The 27,057-nt window shown below is 43.1% G+C and overlaps 1 protein-coding gene across 3 annotated transcripts in view; it reads left to right on the top strand.

Moving 5' to 3' along the window:
• The window catches only part of KIAA1549 (KIAA1549 ortholog), a 123,123-nt gene that overhangs the window by 64,268 nt on the left and 31,798 nt on the right, over nt 1-27,057 (top strand). For 2 of the 3 annotated variants that reach the window (XM_068973185.1, XM_068973184.1), the window contains exons 9-13: nt 6,318-6,495; nt 9,484-9,668; nt 20,724-20,920; nt 22,706-22,825; nt 23,456-23,460. In XM_068973185.1, coding sequence (XP_068829286.1) covers nt 6,318-6,495; nt 9,484-9,668; nt 20,724-20,920; nt 22,706-22,825; nt 23,456-23,460 — 685 coding nt within the window. The remainder of the gene's footprint in view (nt 1-6,317; nt 6,496-9,483; nt 9,669-20,723; nt 20,921-22,705; nt 22,826-23,455; nt 23,461-27,057) is intronic. The other variant, XM_068973183.1, reaches the window with a different exon arrangement.

Raw genomic sequence — 27,057 nt, 5'->3', positions numbered from 1 at the left:
TCTCAGAATGTCAGCCCACTATTTTGCTAGAGTCTAAAGGGGCCGTAAAGTTGTTGCATATTACTAAGAGAAATAGAAACAAAATAGAAAGCTATGTTTATGCAAAACTGTGATATATCAAGTGTCCTAGATTCTGAAGTACGGATGTAACAGGATTCCCTGTTAACACCAGAGAGATACAAATTTTGGGACAAATTAAAGTATTGTGTGACCCAGCAGATAATGAATTTATGAGATTTTTTCCCAACTTGATTATGAAGTAATTGACATATAACATTGTGTAAGTTTAAAGTGTACAGTGTGATGATATGCTTTATGTTCGTTGTTTAGTTGCTAAGTCACGTCCAACTCTTTTGTGACCTCATGGACTGTAGGGGTCTCCTTTATCCATGGGATTTCTCAGGCAAGAATACTGGAGTGGGTTGCCATCTCCTTTTCCATTGATTTATATATACATTGTGAAACAGTTACTAATACAAGATTAGTTAGCACATCCATGGCTCACATATTTACTTTTTTTGTGTGTGTGGTGAAAACTTTAAGGTCTGTTCTCTTAGCAACAAGTATGCAGTACAATATTATTAGCTGTAGTCACCATGCTATACATTAGATCCCTAGAACTGGTTGACTGGAAGTGTACCCGCTTTGACCACCATCTCCCCATTTCTCTTCCCCTCCACCCTCGCAGTCACCACGCTACTCCTTCCATGAGTCTGACTTTTTTAGATTCCACACGTGTGAGATCATACAGTATCTGTCTTTGTCGGACTTACTTCACTTAGCGTAATACATTCAAGGTTCATCCCACATAGTTGCAAATGATGGGATTTTCTTCTTTTGGATGAATAATATTCTACTGTGTGTGTACATGCATGTGTGTGTATCATATCACATTTTCTTAATCCATTTGTCCATAGACAGACACTTAGGTTACTTCCATGTCCTGCCTGTTGAATATAGTGAACTTGGGGTGCAGATATCTTTTCAAAGACAGTGATTTCATTTACTTTGGATATGTACTCCAAAGTGGAGCTCCTGGACCATATACTGGTTCTAGTTTTAAATTTTTGTGGAACCTCCACACTATTTTCCACGGTGGCTGTACCAACTTACATTCCCACCAGTAGTGCACAAAGGTTCCCTTTTCTCTACATCCTCATTAGCATTTATCTCCTATGCTTTTGATAATAGTCATTCTAATAGATGTGAGGTGATATCTCAATGTGGTTTTGATTTGCATTTCCATGATAATTAGCGATATTGAGTTCTTTTCATGTACCCATTGGCCATCTGTGTATCTTCGGAAATATGTCTGTTCAGATCCTATGCCCATTTGTTTCCAAGGGAGATACCAAGGTAACATTTCATGCAATGATGGGCACAATAAAGGACAGAAACGATATGGACCTAACAGAAGCAGAAGATATTAAGAAGAGGTGGCAAGAATACACAGGACTATACAAAAAAGATCTTAATGACCCAGATAACCATGATGGTGTGATCACTCAACCTAGAGCTAGACATCCTGGAGTGTGAAGTCAAATGGGCCTTAGGAAGCATCACTACAAACAAAACTAGTGCAGGTGATGGAATTCCACTGGAGCTATTTCAAATCCTGAAGGATGATGCTGTGAAAGTGCTGTGTTCAATATGCTAGCAAATTTGGAAGACTCAACAGTGGCCACAGGACTGGAAAAGGTCAGTTTTCATTCCAATCCCGAAGAAAGGCAATGCCAAAGAATATTCAAACTACCTCACAGTTGGACTCATCTCACATGCTGGTAAAGTAATGTTCAAAATTCTCCAAGCCAGGCTTCAACAGTACATGAACCATGAACTTCCAGATGTTCAAGCTGGATTTAGAAAAGGCAGAGGAACCAGAGATCAAATTGCCAACATCTGTTGGATCATCGCAAAAGCAAGAGAATTCCAGAAAAGTATCTACTTCTGCTTCATTGACTTTCTTAAACCCTTTGTGTGGATCACAGCAAGTTGTGGAAAAGTCTTCAAGAGATGGGAATACCAGACCACCTTATCTACTTCCTGAGAAATCTGTATGCAGGTCAAGAAGCAAACGGACATGGAACAACAGACTGGTTCCAAATTGGGAAAGGAATATGTCAAGGCTGTGTAGTGTCACCTTGCTTATTTAACTTATATGCAAAGTACATCATGCAAAATGCCAGATTGGATGAAGCACAAGCTGGAATCAAGATTGCTGGGAGAAATATCAATAACCTCAGATATGCAGATGACAGCACCCTTATGGCAGAAAGCAAAGAGAAACTAAAGAGCCTCATGATGAAAGTGAAAGAGGAGAGTCAAAGAGGTGGCATAAAACTCAACACTCAAAAAATTAAGATCATGGCATCCAGTCCTATCACTTCATGGCAAATAGATGGAGAAACAGTGGAAACAGTGACAGACTTTATTTTCTTGGGCTCTAAAATCACTGCAGATGGTGACTGCAGCCATGAAATTAGAAGGCACTTGCTCCTTGGAAGAAAAGGTATGACCAACCTAGACAGCATATTATAAAGCAGAGACATTACTTTGCCAACAAAGGTCCATCTAGTCAAAGCTATGGTTTTTCCAGTGGTCATGTATGGATGTGAGAATTGGACCATAAAGAAAGCTGAGCACCAAAGAATTGATGCTTTAGAACTGTGGTGTTGAAGACTCTTAAGAGTCCCTTGGACTGCAAGGAGGTCAAGCCAGTCAATCCGAGATGAAATCAACCCTGAATATTCAATGGAAAAACTGATGCTGAAGCTGAAGCTCTAATACTTTGGCCACCTGATGTGAAGAACTGATTCACTGGAAAAGACCCTGATGCTAGACAGTGTGTTAAAAAGCAGAGACATCACTTTGCTGACAAAGGTCTGTGTAGTCAAAGCTATGTTTTTTTGTTTTTTTAAAGAAAGCTGAGTGCCAAAGAATTGATGCTTTTGAACTGTGGTGTTGGAGAAGATTCTTGAGTGCCTTGTACTGCAAGGAGATCAAACCATTCAATCCTAAAGGAAATCAGTCCTGAAGATTCATTGGAAGGATTGATGCTGATGCTGAAGCTGAAGCTCTAATACTTTGGCCACCTGATGTGAAGAACTGACTCATTGGAAAAGACCCTGATGCTAGGAAAGAGTGAAGGCAGGAGGAGAAGGGGGCAACAGAGGATGAGATAGTTGGATGGCATCTCTGACTTGATGGACATAAGTCTGAGCAAGCTCCAGGAGCTGGTGATGGACAGGGAAGCCTGGCGTGCTGCAGTCCATGGGGTCGCAAAGAGTCGGAAACGACTGAGTGAACTGAACTGAACTGATGCTCGTTTGTTAATCAGATTTTTTTTTTTTTGCTATTGAGTTTTATCGGTTCCTTAATATATTTTGAATATTAGCCCCTTATTGAATACATGATTTGCAAATATTTTATCCCATTTCATAGATTGCCGCTTCATCTTGTTGATTATTTTGCCGTATAGAGGCTTTTTTGTTAACATGTAGTCCCATTTGTTTCTGTTTGCTTTGTTGCCTGTGCTTTGGATGTCTTATCCAAAACCCATTGCCAAGACCAATGACAGAGCTTTTGCCATATGTTTTCAGGGAGGAGTTTCGTGGTTTCAGGTGTTTCCATTTAGAGTTAATTTTTGCGTGTGAGGTGGTGTCCAGTTTCATCCTTTCCGATGTGAATATCCAGTTTTCCCAACTCCATTTATTGAAAAGACTTTCTTTTCCCCATTGAGTATTCTTGGCTTTTTTGTCACCAGGGTCTTTCGTGGTTCCATATGAATTTTAGGATTGTTGTTTTATTTCTGTAAAAATGCCATTGGAATTTTGGTAAGGACTGTATTGACTCTATAGATATCTTTGGATAGTGTGGCCATCTTAACAGTATTCTTTTGATCCATGAATATGGGATATATTTCCATTTATTTGTGTATTTTTTGGTTTCTTTCATCAGTGTCTTATAGATTTCAGTATACAGATCTTTACCTCCTTGGTTAAATTTATTCCTAAATAGTTGATTATTTTTGATGCTAATTTGAATAGGACTGTTTCTTTTTCAGGTATTTTGTTATTAGTGTATAGAAATACAACTGATTTTTATATGTTTATTTTATATCTTGCAACTTTACTGAATTTACTTAGTCATTCCACTAGGTTTTTTTTTCTTTTTCTTTTTTTTGGCAGAGTCTTTAGGGTTTTCTATATATAATATCAGGTCATCTGCAAACAAAGACAGTTTTATTTCTTCCTTTTCAACTTGAATGCCTTTTATTTACTTTTCTTGCCTGATTGTTCCAGCTAGGATTTCTAGTATTATGTTGAATAGGGGTAGTGAGAGTGGAGAATCTCATCTTATTCCTGATCATAAAAGAAAAGCTTTCAACCTTTCACCATTGAGCACAGTGTTAGCTGTGGATTTGTCATATATGATTTTTTCTATATAGAGATATGTTTCTTCTGTATTCAATTTGTTGAGAGTTTTTATCATAAACGGATGTTGAGTTTTGTCAGATGCTTTTTTTTTGCATCTGTTGATATGATTGTATGATTTATTGTTGAATTTGGTGTGCTAAGACTGTTGAAAATTTTTGCATTTGTGTTTCTTAAAGATACTGGTCTGTAGTTTTCTTTTCTTGTAGTGTCTATACCTGGCTTTGGTATTAAGATAATGTTAGTCTTATACAATCAATTTGAGAATGCTTCCTCCTCAATTTTTTGGAAAATTTTGAGGTTTGGCATTAATTTTTCTTTAAATATTTGATAGAATTCATCAGTAAAATCATCTAGTTCTGGGCTTTTTTTTTTTTTTTGGCTGGGAAGTTTGTGATTACTGATTTAATTTCCTTACTCATTATTGGTCTGAGTAGATTTTCTGTTTCATCATGATCCTGTTTTAGTAGCTTGTATGTTTCTAGGAACTTATCCATTTCTTCTAGGTTGTCAAATCGGTAGGCATGTAATTGTTCACAGTAGTCTCTTTTGATCCTTTATGTTTCTGTGGTATTAATGTAATGTCTTCTCTTTCACTTATAGTTTTCGAGTCCTGTCTCTTTTTATTGGTTCAGTTCAGTTCAGTCGCTCAGTTGTGTCTGACTCTTTGCGACCCCATGAATCACAGCACCCCAGGCCTCCCTGTCTATCACCAGCTCCCGGAGTTCACTCAGACTCACATCCATCGAGTCAGTGATGCCATCCAGCCATCTCATCTTCTGTCGTCCCCTTCTCCTCCTGCCCCCAATCCCTCCCAGCATCAGAGTCTTTTCCAATGAGTCAACTCTTCGCATGAGGTGGCCAAAGTACTGAAGTTCAGTTCAATTCAGTCACTCAGTCATGTCCAACTCTTTGCAAACCCTTGGACTGCAGCATGCCAGGCTTCCCTGTCCATCACCAACTCCCGGAGCTTGCTTAAACTCATGTCCGCCTTGAGACTTGTTTTATGGCCTAACATATGATCTGCACTAGAAAATGTTCCGTGTGGACTTGAGAAGAATGTATATTGTGTTGCTGTTGGATGGAACATTCTGTGTCTGTTTGTCAGGTTCATTTGGTCTGCAGCGTTGTTCAAATCTGCTGTTGATTGATTCCTGTCTGGATGATCTATCTCTTGTTGAGAGTGGGATATTAAAAAATTAATGAGATTTATTATCTCAAGAGCAGTGGTTCTCAACAGGGGATGATTTTTCCCCCCTCCCCGCCAGGGTACATTTGGCAGTGTTTGGAAACTTTTGGTTTTCACAGCTGGTGAGGAAGGACATGGCTATTGCTACCGGCCTTTAGTGAGTTGAGGGCAGAGATGCTGCTAAACATCCTATGATACTTGGGGTAGTCCCACATCAAAGAATTATCTGGGTCAAAAATGGCAGTTGTGCCAAGGTTGAGAAACTCTGCCCTAGAAGAACAGGGAGAAAATGCTAATAGATTTGAGAAAGGATTGGCTCGAACCACTAATAGTTTCAGAGAACCAGGGGTGTTGGGAGGACAACGGCACTCTCTTGTGACCTGTTGGAGCTGGTTGATAGCAGTTCTAGACTGGACTTGGTATATTCTGTGTACATTCTTTGCTCTTTTGTCTCAAAGAAGACTTTGAACAAAACAAAGCACACTTGTTATTCTGCAGAGAGGAGCTTTCATTTTAACTGTTTTTCTTCTCATCAAGAGAGCATCTTGGGGATTCTGGGATCTGGAGTGGTGTAATGACCTTATTAGGAGGATAGGAATAAATCCTGGGTAACACAGTCAAGGTTGAGTGCTCCCAAGAAAGGGCATCTGGAAATGTGAGCTTCTAAAATGCTAATGGTTTCTCTTATCTTTCAGGTGGTAAATGTGTCAAGGCTCGAGGGAGATGACAATCCTGTGCAGCTCATCTACTTTGTGGAGGATCAAGATGGAGAGAGACTCAGTGCAGTCAAGTCTTCAGATCTGATTAACAAGATAGACATCCAGAGAGCAGCCATCATCTTGGGTTACCGAATTCAAGGCGCTGTTGCCCAACGTGAGTGTGTGAGGCTCGGCCGCTCATATTCATCTGTGCTGAGCTGGGGTCAAAAGCCAGTCTTTTTCTGATGATAATCTCTGAATTTAAAACTTTCTTATGTGTGCATAGTAGATTTATGTCTTATATCTTTATTATTAGGTGTCATTTATATAAGAGGTCAGTCATTAAAATTAATTTGCTGGGACCTTCTTTATTTCAGTTGCATGTAGTTGTAGCATTCTCTGTTCTTTTTCTTACCCAGCATTTTATATTCATAGTGTTATAGTGAGTTTTAGTTGCTTAAGTTAACTTTAATATTTTTCCCTTCTTCCTGTACCAAAAAAAAAATTTATCCTAGGTAAAATAATGTGTTTTCCCTGTATTTACTCCAAAATCTTATATGTCACATTTTGAATGTTGGTGTGGGGACAGTGAGTCAAACAGGAAGCTGGGAAGTACCTTCTGAATTTATTGGCTTCCTCCTGAGTCTTCTAAGACAAAGAATCCCTTGATCTTTACCCTTCTCAATCCTGTTTCTCTCTCACCCTGTCCTTAACACAACTCATAATTTAGGGGTGTTTTGATACTCTTTATTATTGCTGGAAGAGTCTAGGCTCCTGCCCCCACTCGCGATGGCTATTCTCAATGCCTTTTTTTCCCCCAACTCACAGATTTTGGTTATTTAAAAGTAAGAAAAGGAGACATGAAAGAGTATGTTTTTCTAAATATGGCTTTCTGAATCAGACTACTATTTTAATGTGGGTGTTTTTCCTTTATGTTCCTAGGAGCAATCCTTGTAAGAGCCCAGAGATATTTCCTCCCAACAGTAAAGGGATTACTAAATGTTTAGAAGGAATTTAGCATCAGAGAGTGTTGAAAATCTCCCCCCAGATTTCAGCGATGAAGGCAGTCCTTAAAAAACGACAGCTTTGAAATGATCCTCAATAATGGAATGTTCTTTGTAAGAGCTGTTCTTGGAAACTAACGAAGATGAGGGCCAGTGGGCACACTTGCTCCATTTTATAGGTGATCATGGGAGAGTTGAAGCAATTAACCACTGGTGGTTTGTGTTTGTATATTTGAGAGATGATTGTATATTGGTGTGTTCTGTTTCAAAGCAGGCGGAAAAAATAATGAAACACTTACTTGCATTTCTTCATAGACGGTATTTCTAACTGTTGGATGAGTGCCCCACTCCAGCTGAGCACTCACTTTTTTAGAAAACATGCATTGCAGTAGGCTCTGGGCACTTTTCAAGGCTACTTCCATCTGCTCTTGCACCTCTCTTTGGCTCATTTTTGTGCAGAAGACCACAGGGGTAGCAGTCCTGGGATTGGAAGCCTCAGCCAAGACTAGAACCAGCCCCCAAAACAGCTGTGGACCCCATGTCAGGCCCTCATTTTGATGAGTCACAGGGTTTTACTAGGTTAGAACTAAGAAGAGTCTCTAGTTGTCCCAGCTCCTCAGTTTGGTTGTGTAACTCCAGTATTGTCAGTTGTTTTCACGCAAAATAAACTACATATACAAACTATATTCACGGCAAACTAAAAGATGCAAAATATTAACACCCTGTCACTTTCCCCGTTTCCTGCAGAGTCTTTGCTTTGTAATTTGTGCTTCTTTCAGAGTGCACGTGCTTTAAAGGGCTTCTCCCCTCCCTGGTCACTCAGGGGCCTAAACTCAGACTTAAACCAGCACTAAGCATCTTTTTTTATTGTTGCACCTTCGAGTGAAAACATTCTGATCCCGTAGCATGTGTTAACCATTACAGGATATGAAAAAAGTAGAAAACTTAGTCCTTGCCCAGGAGGACTGAGGTTGTGTTTGAACAAAGCACAGTCACAACCATATTAATAAGCGAAGTGGTATTGTGTATCAAGATGATACATTTATGTAATAACACGCATTTTGAAAGAATAGCACAGTACTGTTTATAAGACAAAGACATCCAAGGACAAAAGAACTTAGACAAGGGGAATCCACCGTTGTCATGGAGAGGTTGTTGTGAAGTGACCGTAATGGATGAGGGAGCTGGGCAGAGGGGAGGGGGTGTTTTGGTTTCCAGAGCCTGGTAATTGGAACCTGAGCTTTAAAAGGACCGAAAAGAGTTGAGCTTTTAAGAAGAGCTGAATCTTGCAAGAGGAGGAATACAAAATGAAGAGCATGAGGGCCCAGTACTGGGGGCTGGGTTAGGGAGAGGAGCCCGCGGAAGGAAGTTGAGGAGGACAAAGTAACAGCAGCGTGATCGCCCCAGGCCATGGAAGATGGGGGGCGGTGGGAGGTAGGGGGGCGGAGGGTGGAGGATTCAGAATGTTAGTTGAGGGGACTTCCTTGACAGCCCAGTGGTTAAGACTTTACTTTCCAGTGCAGAGAGTGTGAGTTTGATCCCTGGTTGAGGACCTAAGATCCCACATGCCAACAAGCCAAAACATAAAACAGAAGCAATATTGTAACAAATTCAATAATGACTTTAAAGATGATCCACATCCAAAAAAAAAAAAATCTTAAATATTTTAGTGTAATTGTAAAATTGACAACTGTACCTTAAGTAAAGCAGTTTCAATACAAAGTCCTATTTCAAGGGCTTAGAGAGAGACCCAGATGAGGAATGAAGACAGTGCTCACAGACCCCTTACTGGGATTTCTGATTTTTGGTGAGGATTAGAAATCTTCCTGCAGCGAGAATTTAGGGAGGGACCTGGTAGAATAAGCTGGACGTCAGGAGAATAAACTGGACGTCAGAAGACCTGGAATCAACCTCACTTGGCCGTTGAATTAGCGATGTTCCTTTAGACATGTCATGTATGTCGCTGTGATCCTTGCTGTGTTGTAGCTGGAACATCCTGGGTTGTGTTTACTGCTTTTTTGTCTTCAGGGGGTCATCATCTCTTCCCGTTGTCTTGAGCTGAAATGACGTGGGAGGGTTTCTGCTAGTAGGCGGGGCATTCACTGTCCAGTAAAGGAGTGCAGAGGACTCACTGGGAGACCTTGCTTTCTCGTGTGCAGCTGTGGACAGGGTGAAGAGGCCGTCCCCCGAGTCCCAGAGCAGCAACCTCTGGGTCATCGTGGGCGTGGTCGTGCCGGCGCTGGTAGTGCTGGTGATTGTCGTCATCCTCTACTGGAAGCTCTGCCGCACGGACAAGCTGGACTTTCAGCCTGACACCGTGGCCAACGTTCAGCAGCGTCAGAAGGTAAGGGGCGGCCCTCCACCCCCACGTTCATATGAGCGTTTCGTGGGCTGGGATGGGGCGAGTTCAGATTCCTGATATTGAAGGATGGGGAGAGGAGCTAGTCAGGAAATCTTCCAGCCCTAGTGGTGGTGTCCCTTTACTTCCACGTTTGTTTGCTGAAACCCAGGTCTTCTGTAGTGTTCCATAGCTGCCCAGAAAAAGCAGCTGTGTAAAGGCTTAGCAATGCTGCAGGCTCTGAGTTCCACTGTGATCTTATTTTTGAGATATTCAGTTACAAAATCATATCCATTCTGTGCATGAATTCTGATCTATTTTAACCCTGGACGCGTTTAGAGAGCAAGAACCAAGGAAGGTTTTCTTTGATCTACAGCCTCGCTGGGCAGCTCCTTTATTTTCTGTCTACATTATTGCAAGCCTGCTTACCCACCTTGATCAAGAGCACTTAATCACTAAAAAGTGGTATTATGTGCCTTTTTCATTTTGACTTTATATGTATATATATATATAAAAATATATGTATGTATGTACATAATTTTTTGGACAATCTTCAAAAAAATTTGGAATACTAGTCAACCAAAAGAAATTCTGTGTGGTCTTTCTTGTTAACAACACACAAAATGCATCAGCTGCAGTTTCCAGATTGGGATACTTTAGGGAAGAACGAAACAACCTGAGTACAAAATTTTCTATTTTTTTTCCCATGTCCCCCCTACCCAACCCTACTCTGCAGTCTTTTAGAGTTAATTAACTTGCACCTAATTTGATAGCAGTTTCTTTCTTTCTTTATTAGCAGCTCCTTTTCCATGTCTTTCCAAGGCATTCCTTGGAAATTTGTAATAGCAGTTTTTAGTTTTTATAATAGCAGTTCCCTTCTTATACTTATGTTTCAACAGTGTCTGCAATATTTGTCACATGTAAGTTTCAGAGCAAAGACATAGCATCTTGGTCAGTATCTGGCTCCTCTGGTGAAGCATGAACATGCCAAGTAAGAGGAGAGCTGGTTAGGTGCAAGCTCTGAGCTCAGCACACCTGTCAGCCTCACCCAGGGCATGAGAAGTGGTGGTTGCCAGCTCTGATAACATGTTTCCACTATGGGTCACACATTTAGAGGACTCAATGGTCTCTAAGAGTTTGGTGAGAAAAAGCAAGCAAGAGGCAGAGGAACAGGAAATAAAGGATCACCCTATTAACCTTCTAATTTTACTCTGATTTTCTGGGTATAAAAAAATCCTGTACGTAATAAACCTAGACCTGATGGATGAAAAAAGTGAAAGTGAAAGTCACGTCCAACTCTTTGCAACCCCATGGACTATACAGTCTAGGCCAGAACACTGGAGTGGGTAGTCTTTCCTTCTTCCAGGGGATCTTCCCAATGCAGGGATCAAACCCAGGTCTCCTGCATTGCAGATGGATTCTTTACCAGGTGAGCCCCCAGGGAAGCCCAAATTAATTCAGCACTATTTAAAGTCATTTTTGGGGTTGTTTCTTTGGCCACACTGTGCAGCATATGGGATCTTAATTCCCAGACCAGGGATCGAACCCACATTCCCTGCATCCAAAGTGTGGAATCTTAATCACTAGACCTCCAGGGAAGTTCTGATGGATGAAAAAAAGTATTTTAAATTTATTTTGCTTGTAAAAGTAAATGAAGAGCATTCTTCTTCTTATGATTTAACTAAGAAATGCAAACTCTTGATTAAATTGCAAGCTTATGGTTATCCAGCATTTTGGAAGCAGTTTATACATTAAGGTCATATTTATTACCCATCTTCATTTATTATTGACATAGTCTGCTAAGGTTGTTTTGTTGTCAGACTGGTGAATAGTGCAGAAAAAACCTGGGGAGTAAAGTCCTTGACGACTCGTCGTGTGACTTTCGCCGTGACGACATCAGCAGGTGGTTTGGAGATGTTTCAGGTTCTGGTGAAAGAGAGATGTAGCAGTGTAGACGGTTCTGTATCTGGGTCTGTACTGCGCTGTGCTTCCTCACACAAACACTCCTGTGGACACCTATCCATTGTCTCTCACTTCAGTAAACTGTCACGAGAACCACATCCCTGAAGTTCACAACGGACTGTTCTGAAACATGCTAACCACTGATGCTGCTATACCGCAAATGAACAGTTGCCAATAGAACTTTCCGCCTCTGGAGTTGTGTTTTTCTGCACATGCTGCATGGACTGGCGTATTCACTTTTACACCATCTTTTCAGGAAGGGTTTTTTGTACCAAGGATTCCCCAAGAGAACAGGTGTCCTTGACTTGGTTAGGAGCATAGCAGGGTCTTTGTTTGGCTGGCATAAGAGCCCATCGTTTGGATCTTCTCATGTTTTTTTAATAAGAAAATGATGATATCCATTTAGTTTAAAAACAAGCATCTCTGCTTCATAAGTGTTTCTTCTAAGATTATCTGACAATAGTAGAGTGCCTCTAGCCTATTCTTCAGGGCACTTTGCAAAGATGCTGCCTTCCCTGTAACTCAAAAGAGCAGAGGCCCTTTTTCCTTCTAGTGCGGCTCTGTTTTCTCTCTCTGCTCTGCTCACCCCGCCCCTTGATGCTGTTTCACTGCTGTTCTCTGAAATCTTTTAGCAAATCCCAGAGCTGCAAACATCTGGAAACAATAAATCTGCTGACCCCAAATCCACACCCCTTTCTTCTTGTAACCAGAAGGAAACCTCTTCCTATTGTCTGGGAGTAGATTAGTTTCGAAATATGATAAGAGAGAGAAGCCATCCTATTTTGAGGCAGAGTCTTTTAAAATTTTGAGTGATACAAAAACAAAAACCCTAACGCATGTCTTTCTTTTTATCTGTATTCTCTTTAATCTGTAGCCCAAAGGCATCACTTTTTACTGCTACCAGTAAAATTACAGCTTGGACCCGCCTTGCCCTGTTGAGGTTCTATTTAAAGACATGAACAGCATTGGCTTAGATGTTGCCTGCTCCGTGAAAACTTGTTCCTTCTGATGGGGACAGTCCACACCCCATGGTTGGCCTGGGACATGGTTCCCGGCTCGCGGGCACCGTGGGCGGCTGGATGGGGCTGCCTCAGATGCCGCGTGTTCATTCACCAAATGCCGAGCCTTTGCTCTCAGCCAAGCAGGGTCGGGCTGCGTGACAAGCACAGATAACATGTGGTCCCTGCCTTCGAGGGGCTTCCCTCGTAGCTCAGTCGGTAAGGAATCTACCTGCAATGCAGGAGACCTGGGTTCGATTCCTGGGTTAGGAAGATCCCCTGGAGAAGGAAATGGCAATCCACTCCAGTATCCTTGCCTGGAAAATCCCATGGACAGAGGAGCCTGGCCGGCTACAGTCCACAGGGTCGCAAGAGTCGGACACGACTTAGCGACTAAACCACCTAAACCAATCTGCCTTCGAGGGCTTTCGTGAGGGAGGAAGTGGCTCAAAGCTGACACACAGCAGCGTGTCTGTCCAGGGCTCTGTGGCAGCTCAGATATAGGGTTGAAGCTTGGAGGTTGAGGAGGGGAAGCCAGAGGAAGTGGGCCCAGGCGGTGGGGGAGGGCAGGTGTGGACGGCAGGAAGGATGGGGCGAAGGTGAATGGAACGAAGGGCACAGCCAACACTGAGGTGACAAGTGTAGGCAGGAGCCAGGCTCGGAGGGTTTATGGGACGTGTCAAGGGGTGGAGGTGATGCTGTCGGCTTGAGGGAGCACTGAGGGGTTCTCAGCGGGGAGAGTAGCTTGGGCATAGTGATTTGTTTTTAAATTTAGTTGCATTGGGTCTTTTGGTGTGTGCGTGGGCTCTTTGCTGTGGCTCCCAGGCTGTCTCTGGTTCTGGTGGGAGCTCCTCCTGCTGTGGCGCCCAGGCTGTCTCTGGTTCAGCGGGAGCTTCTCCTGCTGTGGCGCCTAGGCTGTTTCTGGTTCAGCGGGAGCTCCTCCTGCTGTGGTGCCCAGGCTGTCTCTGGTTCCAGCGGGAGCTTCTCCTGCTGTGGCGCCCAGGCTGTCTCTGGTTCAGCGGGAGCTCCTCCTGCTATGGCGCCCAGGCTGTCTCTGGTTCAGCGGGAGCTCCTCCTGCTGTGGCGCCCAGGCTGTCTCTGGTTCAGCGGGAGCTCCTCCTGCTGTGGCGCCCAGGCTGTCTCTGGTTCCGGCGGGAGCGTCTCCTGCTGTGGCGCCCAGGCTGTCTCTGGTTCCGGCGGGAGCGTCTCCTGCTGTGGTGCCCAGGCTCTGGAGCTCATGGGCTCAGGAGTTACAGTGCTGTGTGGGCTGTCACCCCGAGCATAGGGGATCTTAATTCCCCGACCAAGGATCGAACCTGTGTCCCCTGCATTGGAAGGCAGATTCCTAACCATGGGGCCACCAGGGAATCCCCTGGACACACTGATGTTTGAAACAGTCCCTAAAGAGGGCAGTGTGATCAACGGGTTGAAGTGAAGCTGGAAGAGTTTCTTCCATCTGAGCAGAGTTCGTCTCATCCTTTCTCTGCAAGGATCGTGCTAACACCTAAAGTGTTGGTGGTTCCAGGGTACCCTCGGTCAGCTGACCAGGACTTCCTGGGGCCTGGGGTTGGAGAATCTTGGAGAACTGCTTGCCCACCTCCTAGACCTCGGGGTGAGCCGTGGCCCCACACTGGGCTGCAGTGGAGACCTGGGGTGGCAGTAGGCTCGCCTTGTCTTCACTTCTTCAATGGAAACAGCACGGTGGCCATGGTGGCTTTTCACCAACCACGTCTATCAAATAGCAAGCGCTTAAACGATGGCGCTCTTTTGGAGGTGGTACGTTTTTGTTCAGCCACTTTGGGGATCAGCTCTGCGGTTTCCATTGTCATCTCAACTGCTCCTTCCTAAGGGGGCTCAGGCTAACCCGAGTCCCGGGGACTTCACTCTGTGTTGTTCCATCTGGGTCACATTATATTTATGGCTCACACATTTTAAAATTACTCTGGCGTCTCTCCTGTTACTTGGCTGACCTGCCGTACCAGCCCACCCCAACTTGTCAGCGATGTATTCCATTGCAACACAGACAGTGGGGTTGTCTCCTCTGTGATACATTAAAGAAGGAACAAAAGAGCTGTCTTTCCTTAGAAAAACTGGGTCCTAATAGGAATATTGAAAGCGCTCATGAATCTTGGCTCTTTTATAAAATGCTGATTGATGCTTATTTCTGCATGTGAAGGCTGGAAGCACAATACACCAGACCTAACTCTATAGATTTTTTTAAGACATGGAAAAACTAGAAAAAGTGTTCCGGGAAACAGGGATGAAACAAAGGGAGTTAATAGTTCCATAAGTGAGGGGAACAGTGTTTTCTCTAATTTTTTCCTTCTGTGTGGAGATGGCCTTTGTTTTGTGTATAAGCACAGACTGGTTGCCAAATCTCTATTGTCATAGGAGGAGACGACTCACCCAGCCTGAGAGAAGTCAGGGATCTAATGAACGTATTTAAAGATGCTAGTTGGAATGAACCAAAGCCAACAGGACTTCAAAGCTGTAACAGATGTGTATTTCATTTATGATGTCTGCAATATCATATATGATGATACCCTTTTCTTGGTTCCCCACAAAATCCAGTAAGTTTGGTGACCCTTTTAAAATTTGTTCAGTCATCAGATATTTATTGGGGTCTGCCACGGGTCACGTTGCTGCATTAAAACATTCTGTATCTAAATTTATATCTATAGCTTTATCTGGTCTCTGAGAACCCTCAAGTGACTATTCATATCAACTGCGTGATCTTTCATCGACCAACAGCAAAAACATCGCTGTCAGTCTCATTTGTATGGTGCCTTTGCATGTGTGAAGCATTTTGACGTTGTCGGGGAGGAAGGAATTTTCTGGGTTCTCCTGGCTGGTCTACAAATTAAATTGACCTGAGACAGATTGACAGGAGGAAATCACAGAAAGGTTCAATAGTGCAGGTTCATAGGAGAGACCCACCTATGGAACTGAGCAACGCACCGCAACAGCCAGAGTGCTCACCTTAAATACACCAGCAGCTGAAGACGAGAGAGGGTGTCAGAGGCAGTGGGTTGGGACTGTAGAGGGGAGGAAGGCAGTTCGCAGGGAGATGGAAAAGCAAAGGTTTGGTAAATAAGTCTTGCTGAGTCTTGCAGAGACAGGGGCCCAGAGAGGAAAGGTGATAGCTCTCTTTCTGGAATAAGTCCTCTGTCTGTATTTTGAAGGCAGTTAGATGAGCGGGGGAGGGGTGAATATCAGAGTTTTTCCTGAGTCTTTTGGGCCTTGCTTGTTTTCATCTTTGCATGGATCGCTGAGGAAGGCTTTCTTATCTCTTCTTGCTATTCTTTGGAACTCTGCATTCAGATGCTTATATCTTTCCTTTTCTCTTTTGCTTTTCGCTTCTCGTCTTTTCACAGCTATTTGTAAGGCCTCCTCAGACAGCCATTTGGCTTTTTTGCCTTTCTTTTCCATGGGGATGGTCTAGACCCCTATCTCCTGTACAGTGTCACGAACCTCTGTCCATAGTTCATCAGGCACTCTATCAGATCTAGTCCCTTAAATCTATTTCTCACTTCCACTGTATAATCATAAGGGATTTGATTTAGGTCATACCTGAATGGTCTAGCGGTTTTCCCTACTTTCTTCAATTTAAGTCTGAATTTGGCAATAAGGGGTTCATGATCTGAGCCACAGTCAGCTCCTGGTCTTGTTTTTGTTGACTGTAGAGAGCTTCTCCCTCTTTGGCTGCAAAGAATATAATCAATCTGATTTCGGTGTTGACCATCTGGTGATGTCCATGTGTAGAGTCTTCTCTTCTGTGTTGGAAGAGGGTGTTTGCTATGACCAGTGCATTTTCTTGGCAAAACTCTATTAGTCTTTGCCCTGCTTCATTCCGCATTCCAAGGCCAAATTTGCCTGTTACTCCAGGTGTTTCTTGACTTCCTACTTTTTCATTCCAGTCCCCTATAATGAAAAGAACATGCAAAGAAATAGAGGAAAACAACAGAATGGGAAAGACTAGAGATCTCTTCAAGAAAATTAGAGATACCAAGGGAATATTTCATGCAAAGATGGGCTCGATAAAGGACAGAAATGGTATGGACCTAACAGAAGCAGAGATATTAAGAAGAGATAGCAAGAATACACAGAAGAACTGTACAAAAAAGATCGTCACAACCCAGATAATCACGATGGTATGATCACTCACCTAGAGCTAGAAATCCTGGAATGTGAAGTCAAGTGGGCCTTAGAAAGCATCACTATGAACAAAGCTAGTGGAGGTGATGGAATTCCAGTTGAGCTATTTCAAATCCTGAAAGACGATGCTGTGAAAGTGCTGCACTCAATATGCCAGTAAATTTGGAAAACTCAGCAGTGGCCACAGGACTGGAAAAGGTCAGTTTTCATTCCAATCCCAAAGAAAGGCAATGCCAAAGAATGCTCAAACTACCGCACAATTGCACTTATCTCACATGCTAGTAAAGTAATGCTCAAAATTCTCCAAGCCAGTCTTTGGCAATACATGAACCGTGAACTTCCTGACGTTCAAGCTGGTCCTAGAAAAGGCCGAGGAACCAGAGATCATATTGCCAACATCTGTTGGATCATGGAAAAAGCAAGAGAGTTCCAGAAAAACATCTATTTCTGCTTTATTGACTATGCCAAAGCCTTTGACTGTGTGGATCACAATCAACTGTGGATAATTCTGAAAGAGATGGAAATACCAGACCACCTGACCTGCCTTTTGAGAAGCCTATATGCAGATAAGGAAGCAACAGTTAGTTTTAGAACTGGACATGGAACAACAGACTGGTTCCAAATAGGAAAAGGAGTATGTCAAGGCTGTATTTTGTCACCCTGCTTATTTAACTTATATGCAGAGTACATCACGAGAAGCGCTGGGCTGGAAGAAGCACAAGCTGGAATCAAGATTGCTGGGAGAAATATCAATAACCTCAGATATGCAGATGACACCACCCTTATGGCAGAAAGTGAAGAGGAACTAAAAAGCCTCTTGTTGAAAGTGAAAGAGGAGAGTGAAAAAGTTGGCTTAAAGCTCAACATTCAGAAAACAAAGATATTGGCATCTGGTCCCATCACTTCATGGGAAATAGATGGGGAAACAGTGGAAACAGTATCAGACTTTATTTTGGGGGGCTCCAAAATCACTGCAGATGGTGATTGCAGCCATGAAATTAAAAGATGCTTACTCCTTGGAAGAAATGTTATGACCAACCTAGATAGTATATTCAAAAGCAGAGACATTACTTTGCCAACAAAGGTCCATCTAGTCAAGGCTATGGTTTTTCCAGTGGTCATATATGGATTTGAGAGTGGGACTGTGAAGAAAGCTCAGAGCTGAGGAATTGATACTTTTGAACTGTGGTGTTGGAGAAGATTCTTGAGAGTCCCTTGGACTACAAGGAGATGCAACCAGTCCGTTCTGAAGGAGATCAGCCCTGGGATTTTTTTGGAGGGAATGATGCTGAAGCTGAAACTCCAGTACTTTGTCAGCTCATGCGAAGAGCTGACTCACTGGAAAAGACTCTGATGCTGGGAGGGATTGGGGGCAGGAGGAGAAGGGGACAACAGAGGATGAGATGGCTGGATGGCATCACGGACTCGATAGACATGAGTCTGGGTGTACTCCAGGTGTTGGTGATGGACAGGGAGGCCTGGTGTTCTGCAGTTCATGGGGTCGCAGAGTTGGACACGACTGAGCGACTGAACTGAACTGTTTTCATCTTCAAATAATGCACCTGCCAAAGAGACATTTTTGTTCAGTCGCTCAGTAGGGTCCGACGCTTTGTGCCACCCTCCCCCCCGCCCCCCCACCCCCACCCCCACCCATGGACTGCAGCACGCCCGGCTTCCCTGTCCTTCACTATATCCTGGAGCTTGCTCAGACTCATGTCCGTTGAGTCCATGATGCCACCCATCTTGTCCTTTATTACCCACTTCTCCTCCTGCCCTCATTTGTTCCCAGCATCAGGGTCTTCGCCTCAGGTGGCCAAAGTATTGGAGCTTCCGCATCAATCCTTCCAATGAATATTCAGGATTGATTTCCTTCAGGATTGACTGGTTGGATCTCCTTGCTGTCCAAGGAACTCTCAAGAGACATTTGGGGGTAGCAAATTTTGTTCCCCTATGATGTACATATATGTTTCATTTTTTCTTGCCAAGGTTTTCATCTTTTTTTTTTCAGTTTTTGAAAAAACTTGTTTTTAATTAGAGGATAATTGCTTTACAGTATTGTGTTGCTTTACAACAATGTGAATCAGCTGTAAGTATCCTCTTGAGCCTCCCACCCACCTCTCTAGGTCAGCACAGAGCACTGAGCTGAGCTTCCTGTACTATATAGCTGCTTCCCACTTACGTATGTTTCTTCTATAAATCTAACAGTATATCAGGGCAGGTGTTTAGTTCCTAGACCTGGCTACACAGACTGTACCAAGGAGGCGATGCTGTGTATATTTTTTTGCTTATTTACTTTAGAGACCTTTGCTTAGAGGAGGCAATCTGTGGTTCTTCCTTCAATTTTGATAAAAGCAAATCATCCTGACTTTCAAAAGAGGAGATTTTGGGTTATGATTAGATGACTATTGATGATATCTGTTACCCTCTCATTTAGAGGAAACTTATGGAGCTAAAATGAGGTGTAGCTGGGGTAAAAGCAGCCCCATGGATGAGAGATGTGCCTTTCCTGTAAAGCAGGAGAAGGATTCTTGAGAAAGGAGGAACCAGAAGTTTATCTACAGAGGTTGTCTGTTTGGAGTTTGATTGCTTTAAAAGGAACACACGCCCCCAGGAAGGTGTGTGTATATGCATGTTCAGTTGTGCCTGACTGTTTGCGACCCCATGGACTGTAGCCCATCAAGCTCCTCTGTCCACGCAATTTTCCAGGTAGGAATATTGGAGCGGGTTGCCATTTCCTCCTCCAGGGGATCTTCCCGACCCAGGGAGTGAACCTGTCTCCTGTGTCTCCTGCATTGGCAGGCCGATTCTTTACCACTCGCTCCACCTGGGAAGCCCACAGTCCCAGAGATTTACGGAGCCCCAGTGAAGATGACTGGGAGGTAGGGGGAGTCATGGAGATGCAGGTTTGGGCTCATTGTTTGGGAAACAACATTTTTGAGCCAAGAAATGTGCACCACGCACAATCTGCTTGTGTGTGGTGAAGCTGACTGCTGGTAACAAGATGTTATTAATTTAGAAAATATAGGCATGCCAGTCTTTGCCTTTTGTTTCCAAGCAGCGTTTTTGTAAGCATGATTTATATCAAGTGCTGTCCCCCTCTGCTGGCGTAAGTCGGTATTGCAGACTGCTTTCCTTCTACCCATCCAGCCTAACTTTTTAGTGCTGAAAGACCTTAGAGATCACAGATAGAAGCCACTGATGTTGTCACCCACCTGTGCGTCAAGTTAGTGCAAATCAGCAAAACCTTTCACTTGCACATGCAGTATATTGTCTAGAACAGCTCCTTAGATGGGTTGGACTTTGTCTTCTGACTGATGGCACTCTCTGTGGGTGTAGAATTCAGCCTAATGGAATTGCATGGGGGATTCCTGCCAAAGAGACCCTTGGGACCACTACTAATATGTGGCTTATTTTCCTCTACTTTGCAAGCCAAGTAAACAGTTAATACCCACCCCTGGGTATTACAGTCTGGCCTTCTCTCATTTGCCTCCGTCCTGACCCTTCTAGTGCAGCTAATGTGATCTTTTACCAGATCTCAAGTCTTCTCTGGCCCCGACGCAATTGAGGACATTCTCTGAGTAGCCACCTCTTTTATTGCTATGTTTGGTCTGTCCTCCAAGTCCTGGCACAAGTCCCTGTTCTCTGAGAAGAGTCTTGCCCCATGCCACTACCCGGGCTTGGGTCACTGCTGTGACAGTGGTCAGGTGTTGTCTTGTGATGTCTTGTATCGTGGTCTGACTTTTTAATCTTCGTATTTTAATCTGTAGCAAGTATCTGTCTTTTCTGCAAACTCAAGGTATAATTCTTGCACGGGTCAGTGTTCTAAAGATGCATGTTGAATTTGATGGGTAAGATTGCAAGCACACTTTTGGGTCAGAAGCTGGCACTCACCATCAGCTTGACTGTCTCACTTGTACGTGTGTGTGTGTGTGTGTGTGTGTTTCAGTTGCAGATCCCTAGTGTGAAGGGCTTCGATTTCGCTAAGCAGCACCTGGGGCAGCACAATAAGGACGACATACTGATCATTCACGAGCCAGCACCACTGCCAGGACCCGTGAAGGACCACACCACGCCCTCTGAGAACGGAGATGTGCCAAGCCCCAAGGCCAAGATCCCTTCCAAGAACATCCGTCACAGAGGAAGGTTCTTACTGGGCTTTCTGTATTGTTCTCTATCGTGACCTGTGGTTCTATTTTCCGTTTGTTAGTTTCCAGTAGCAGAAGGGCTGACGGTGAATGTTGCCCAAGTCTGCAGCCTGGAAGACTGATGAGATTGGCCCCCAAAATCAGCACACCCAAGGGCCCTTGACCCACTCTAATGGACTCCCAGAGGAGGCCCATGTGCTTTCTTTCCCCAAAGTGGGTAAGGTTATGAATCACCGACCCATATGGTTTGATGGTTCCCCTGGAACTTCATTAGGGATTGACCAGCTCGAGGGTATATATTCTGGGGTGACCACGCTAGGCCTTATGGAGGTGATGTTAGGAATAATGGACAAAAATGTATAAAAAGTGCATGGCTTATGATACACACTTGGCCAGCATTGGCTCTGCCCTTGACTGTTATGCCAGCGGCTGGAGCTGTGGCTTCCTTGCTCAGTCTGCAGGTGACCTTCGTCACACCCTACTTTCTTTGCTTGGCTTTTCTCCATCTGCCACTCTTGTCACCCTTCTTGGCATGTGTGCATGGATTCTTCATCGCCCTGCTCTCCACTCCCCTGCCCAGCTCCCCTTTCCCAGTTAATTCCCATTCCTCTTACCAACATTAAGTACACGGGGTACTGCTGTTAACAGTACATGGGGTGGACCGTGCTGTTAACAGACTACCTACTGTGACCCTATGACCCTGTGAGATGGGCTGCCCTTCTCTAAAGAAGACAATGTTCAGGGTCAGATTTTATTAACTTGGCTTTAGTTCAAAGCGTGATGAGGCTTTGGTATTGAAGCCTCAAATTATCAGCCTTATTTTGAGCTTTGGAACACCAAATTCTGGTTTTCTGTTGAGAGGGGAAAAGTGTGTGATCATACCAACATTCAAAATGACATTGTAATTTCTGATTTATCAGAAAACATACCCCAGGCGTTCTGGCCTAGTTTTAAGAATTTAATGAATGTTAGAACATGATCTTTACAAAAGAAGATGAATAATGTAGAGAGAGATCATTTGCTTAATTATTTTGCAGAGTGAGAATAAATCAAATCATTAAAGATTATTGAATATGCTAGTACAATTTAATAAAGTCTTTTTTTCTCCTCTGGAAGCCTCAGCCTAGACACTTAGTCACAACATCTCAATGGTCTGCATGGTTAATATCAGAGTTTAGCATCCCTCAAGGGCACTAGAATGTCTGGGCATTTCAGAAAGTTCAAAGAGAAGGGGTGTTAACTGATTAAGGCTTTTAAGTGAATCCTGGAGCAACTTGGGTTCTGTGACACACTTGCTTTTTATATATAGAATCAATTAACAGCGATAATCATTGCCTTTGTGTTAGAAGTGTAGGCTTCCTCCAAAGATTTGGAATTATATGGGGTGACTACAGAATGACCCTGGCTTCCTAGAAATTCTGCAGGCCCAGCTAACCCCTAACCAAACTTGAATCCCAGATCCTCTGATTCAACCCACAGCAGTCCCAGATTGCCAGGTTTCCCCTGGGAGCTGGGGGCACTGTCCTCCAGCAAGTACTTGGTTTTCTAGCATTTGTTGAAATGAGTCTGCTGAGCCATTTAGTAAGGCATCTCATGCTGTCCTCAAAAGGTGACCGTGCTGTCACTGCGGTCCTTGAAGTTGCTGCGCCTCGAAACAGGGTTTTGGACTCTTTGACTTCTCTCAGTTTTGCCCAGAAGCCTGACTTCCACATCCAGATAAATGTGACCTTTCTGCCTGCTTTCTTTCTTTTTCCTAACATCTGCATTTGTTTTGTATCTGCAGAGTTTCTCCCTCGGATGCTGACTCCACAGTAAGTGAAGAGTCCAGTGAGAGGGAAGTGGGGGACAAGACTCCAGGAGCTGTGACCGATGGCAAGTCCCACAGAGCCCCACAGAGTGGTCTGTGACCCTTCTTGTTCTCCACTTTAAAAGTAGTAATTATGAGGGACTTCCCTGACAGTCCAGTGGTTTGGACTCTGCCGTTTCATTGCAGAGGGTGTGGGTTTGATCCTTGGTCAGGGAACTAAGATCCCACAAGCCCTGCGGTGTGGTGGGGAAAAAAAAAAGTCATTATGAGGTTCCAGTAGGCTAGGCTCTTATACTACTTCAAATGCAGAATGTAAAAAAGCCCTGTGCATTAGAATATTCGTCATTCATACAGTGGATTTTTCAGATTAATTGTCACCATCTAACACTATATTAGTGTCTGCTTTGAGCTGGTGGGCCAGGCTAGAAGTTAAGAGATTCACTGATGTGTGTTTTGAGGTAACTGGTCATGTTTGAATCTAGTTTGGGGTCCTAACAATTTTCCTCTTCAAAGGATAAGGAGGAATCCAACTAAAACTGCATCCAGGATTCAGTGACCTTCTTAGGATCCCGTTTAAGTATTTCACAGCTGTCACTGTCAGAAGGTTGATTATTTATTCTAGGTCCAAGGGCATTGTATTTGGTCCATGTCCTAGGTCTATCTTCCAGTAGATAGTTGAGTGTGGTCAGATGGTTGTGTGTGTTGTCAGATGCTGTCGCTTCTTAGGCCAGGTTTGAAATGTACTTCACTCCCCTTCTAAACAGTATTGTCTTAAAACTCATATGTCTTGCAGTAGAACTTAGCTCATCGGTCTTACTAGACTTGGAACCTTTTTTGGCCTGATGACAGGGTAACTTTGGTGTTAGTTTAATAGATTCTGTTAAATAAATGCTCTTGTACTTGCTGGAGCTTTATTTATATTTCAGGGTTGTGTTTTAGTAGTGCAAAGAAAATGGAAGTGTCTCTGGATATCATTTTATAATTTTTTTATTTGGTTGTATCACGCCTCTTTTGGGATCTTAGCTCCCAACTAGGCATTGAACCCAAGCCCTTGGTAGTGAAACTGCAGAGTCCTAACCACTGGACGTCCAGGGAATTACCAGGATATAATTTTTAATAGTAATTTGTATACTTAACATTTTCCATTACAAATATCTCTGTATAAAATTGTAGTACAGACTGAACCATATTCTGTAAATGAATAGATTATGGGCAGAAGCTGGAGGGCCTGTTTCATCCACTGTCATGTTTGTGACCTTGTGTGTCCCTTAGTTGTGGGAACTCCCCTGAGACTAAACTAGCTGATTTTTGAGATGCCTTCCAGTTGTTTCTTTTTTGGTGTTAAAAACAAAAGCAAAAAAGAAAAATCTTAGAATAAGGGAAGAATTTTTTTCTTTAGATCTAATGATCTGATTTCATAGAATCTTAGAAATTAGTTAGCACCATGGTAACAGGGGTACTGTTTCAGATAGACAGGATTAAAATCTAATTTTTATCCTGGGAAAGAAATATTTGGGGAAAAAAAAATCAGCTCTGGAGCTTCTTAATTTCTGTTAATTGTATGTCTAAGAAAACCTTCCTCTTTAGCTCCTGCTTTTAACTCCTTCTGTGCTTAGTCGCTCAGTTGTGTCTGACTCTGTGACCCTTTGGACTGCAACCCACCAGGCTTCTCTGTCCATGAGATTTTCTAGGCAAGAATACTGGAGTGGGTTGTGATTTCCTCCTCCAGGGGATCTTCCCAACCCAGGGATCAAACTATCATCTTCTGTGTCTCCTGCATTGCAGGCAGTTTCTTTACCCACTGAGCCTTTGGGAAAGCCCTTTAACAATCCTTGCTAATAGTATTAGAACCAGTATATTATACCTGGCTAACAAAAATCAAATATCACTCTCAACATATATTCAAAATCCAGGTAATAATAAGCATGTCAGTGTTGGGGCTCAGAGTTGACTATGGAAGGAGACAAGTGGCCTAGATGTTCTTGGGGGTCCTAGAAGGCTCACATGCTGCTATTTTGGTTTAAAGATGTACTTACTTATTGATAATGGAATTAATATTCCTTTATAAATGTTCTGTTGCTTTGGTATTGCAGTAATTCAGGTTGCCCTTTCCGGTGTCATTCTGTTCTGTGGACATCATCTTACACTATAATTTCTATCCTGACTTTTTTTGTTGTTTGTTTTATAATTTTTTAAGAGAAAAGATTTTAATACCTGCTTGCCTTAAGTAAGCAGTATTCATGCAGCATTGATCTATGTAGCCCTTGTACTTCCCATTGTCATTATTATCCAGGTAGTTTTTTAAAAAATTGTGCGGTGGATAGCAAACAATAAAAATATGTATTATTATATGTAAAATAATATATGTGTACTAATCCAGTTTGTTTATATATATAGGTGTATGGAAGTACATATATGTCTGTTTAAGGTATAAATATGGCAAACAACATATCGCACTTTTCAGCCTTTTGGAAGGGCTGAGTTCCAGGCAGTCTGGAAGTTGAGGGTTTTCTGTGCATCTCCTGCTTCTCCTATTGCAGCTGGTGAATTATAGAGCGAGGATCCGATTGAGGGGTGGGAAGGGGCAGGGCAGGAGTCAGTACTAGGCCTGCAGCCCCAGGGACCCAGGCAGGCAGGTGGCACGAGCAGACGGACCTTTCTTCCTGTCACCTTTGCACCCTGGTTTTTTTTTTTTTTACCATCCTGGAGGAGGCCGCCTCTGCCTTCAGTATCAGTGACTTAATGGGACACTCTTTGTGACATTTGCCGTTGGTTTAAAAGTTTGGCTTAGTAAGGCTGCCCTTATCTGATAGAGCTAATTATCTCCTACTAGGCTTCATGCCTGTAATTTGAGTAGCTCCCTGGTGAATGGTGCGGTCTGGCTGTGTTTGCATTATACAAAGGGTCAGGCTCCCTCCAGGCAGTGAAAGAAAGCCCAGGAACAGCCTGAATGCAGACAAGAGTGCCTCCTCGCTAAGAGACACCTTCATTCACAGAGTTAAGTATGTAATTTCTAATTACTTGGAATGAGTATTACTGAACATAAATGAATATAATTCAAATTGGGAGGAAATAGAAAGATTTGTGTCCCACTGCTGTGCATTCCTTCTGTAAAATATCAGCTACTACCCCTTACTGCTTTGCTCAACACTTTTTTACACTGAGGGGGAAACCTCTATATTTTTCACTTATGATTGAGGTTTCAAAACTCAGGCTTTTGTTTAGAAACAGTTTCTACATGCCCTCACTCCTTCTCTTGGCCTGTGTGTGTCTGCTCAGTCATGTCCGAATCTTTTGCAACCCCTTGGACTGTAGCCCGCCAGGCTTCTCTGCCCATGGAATTTTCCAGGCAAGAATACTGGAGTGGGTAGCCATTTCCTTCTCCAGGGGATCTTCCAGATCCAGGGATGGAACCCATGTCTCTTGCATCTCCTGCATTGGCAGATGGATTCTTAACCACTAGTGCCACCCGGGAAGCCCCTCTTTTGGTGTTTGGCCATTTATTTTCGAGCAATGTTAGAGTAGCCCAGAGGTGACTGTGGCTTAGAGGAAGGGCATCAGGGATCTTAGTGCATGTGACTGGAGAGTTCTTTTCATCTATTCGGCCCTTCTTAACCTCTCTCTTTGCCTTTTAAAAATAAAAGTTTATTGAGATTATTTCTATTATAAAAGTAATACTGACTAGAGAAAATCCTCATTATAGAAAATACAAAAAAGTGGAGAAAATGACCCATTACACCAAGATCCAGTCTCTATTAACATTGTAACGTGTTTTTCTTTTTTCTATACATTTAAATGTCTTTCTTCTTTGCCGTTCTGATTACTTAAAAAAAATTCATTGTGGTGAAATATATATAGCCATACAACTTACCCTTTTAACCATTTTTCAAGTGTTATCTGCATCTCTTTGTGAAGAGGGAACTAATTCCTTGCAGCAGCAGCTTTTTCTTCTCCTGACTTTTCAACTTCATTTTTTGCTGCATTCGAACCGAAAAGCCAGCAGCATTCACCATTAACCAGTACTTGCTAGCAGGTCCACAGTCCCCTTGGTCTTTTGTTTTCTCGACGGTAAGTTGCCTTGGCAACTAAATTTATATCACTCTCACTCCAGATGAGCATGGACGTTCAGAGCTGTTAGAAATGTCCTCCACGTTCTGTAAATCACTCCTGGCTGGCCAACCTCAGGCTCCTCTTACCCTTTACCCTGTCTTACTGAAGACTTTGAAACACCTTTAAACTAAACAGGACCATCTGGGGCACAAAGTGTCATAATGATTTTCTTATCTTCCCTACAGATATCTGTAATTATTACTGAGGTTGAAGGAGAC

Source organism: Capricornis sumatraensis, chromosome 5 (genome assembly GCF_032405125.1).
Source record: "Capricornis sumatraensis isolate serow.1 chromosome 5, serow.2, whole genome shotgun sequence".
In the NCBI taxonomy this organism is placed as follows: domain Eukaryota; kingdom Metazoa; phylum Chordata; class Mammalia; order Artiodactyla; family Bovidae; genus Capricornis; species Capricornis sumatraensis.
This window is presented reverse-complemented; position numbering and strand designations above follow the sequence as displayed.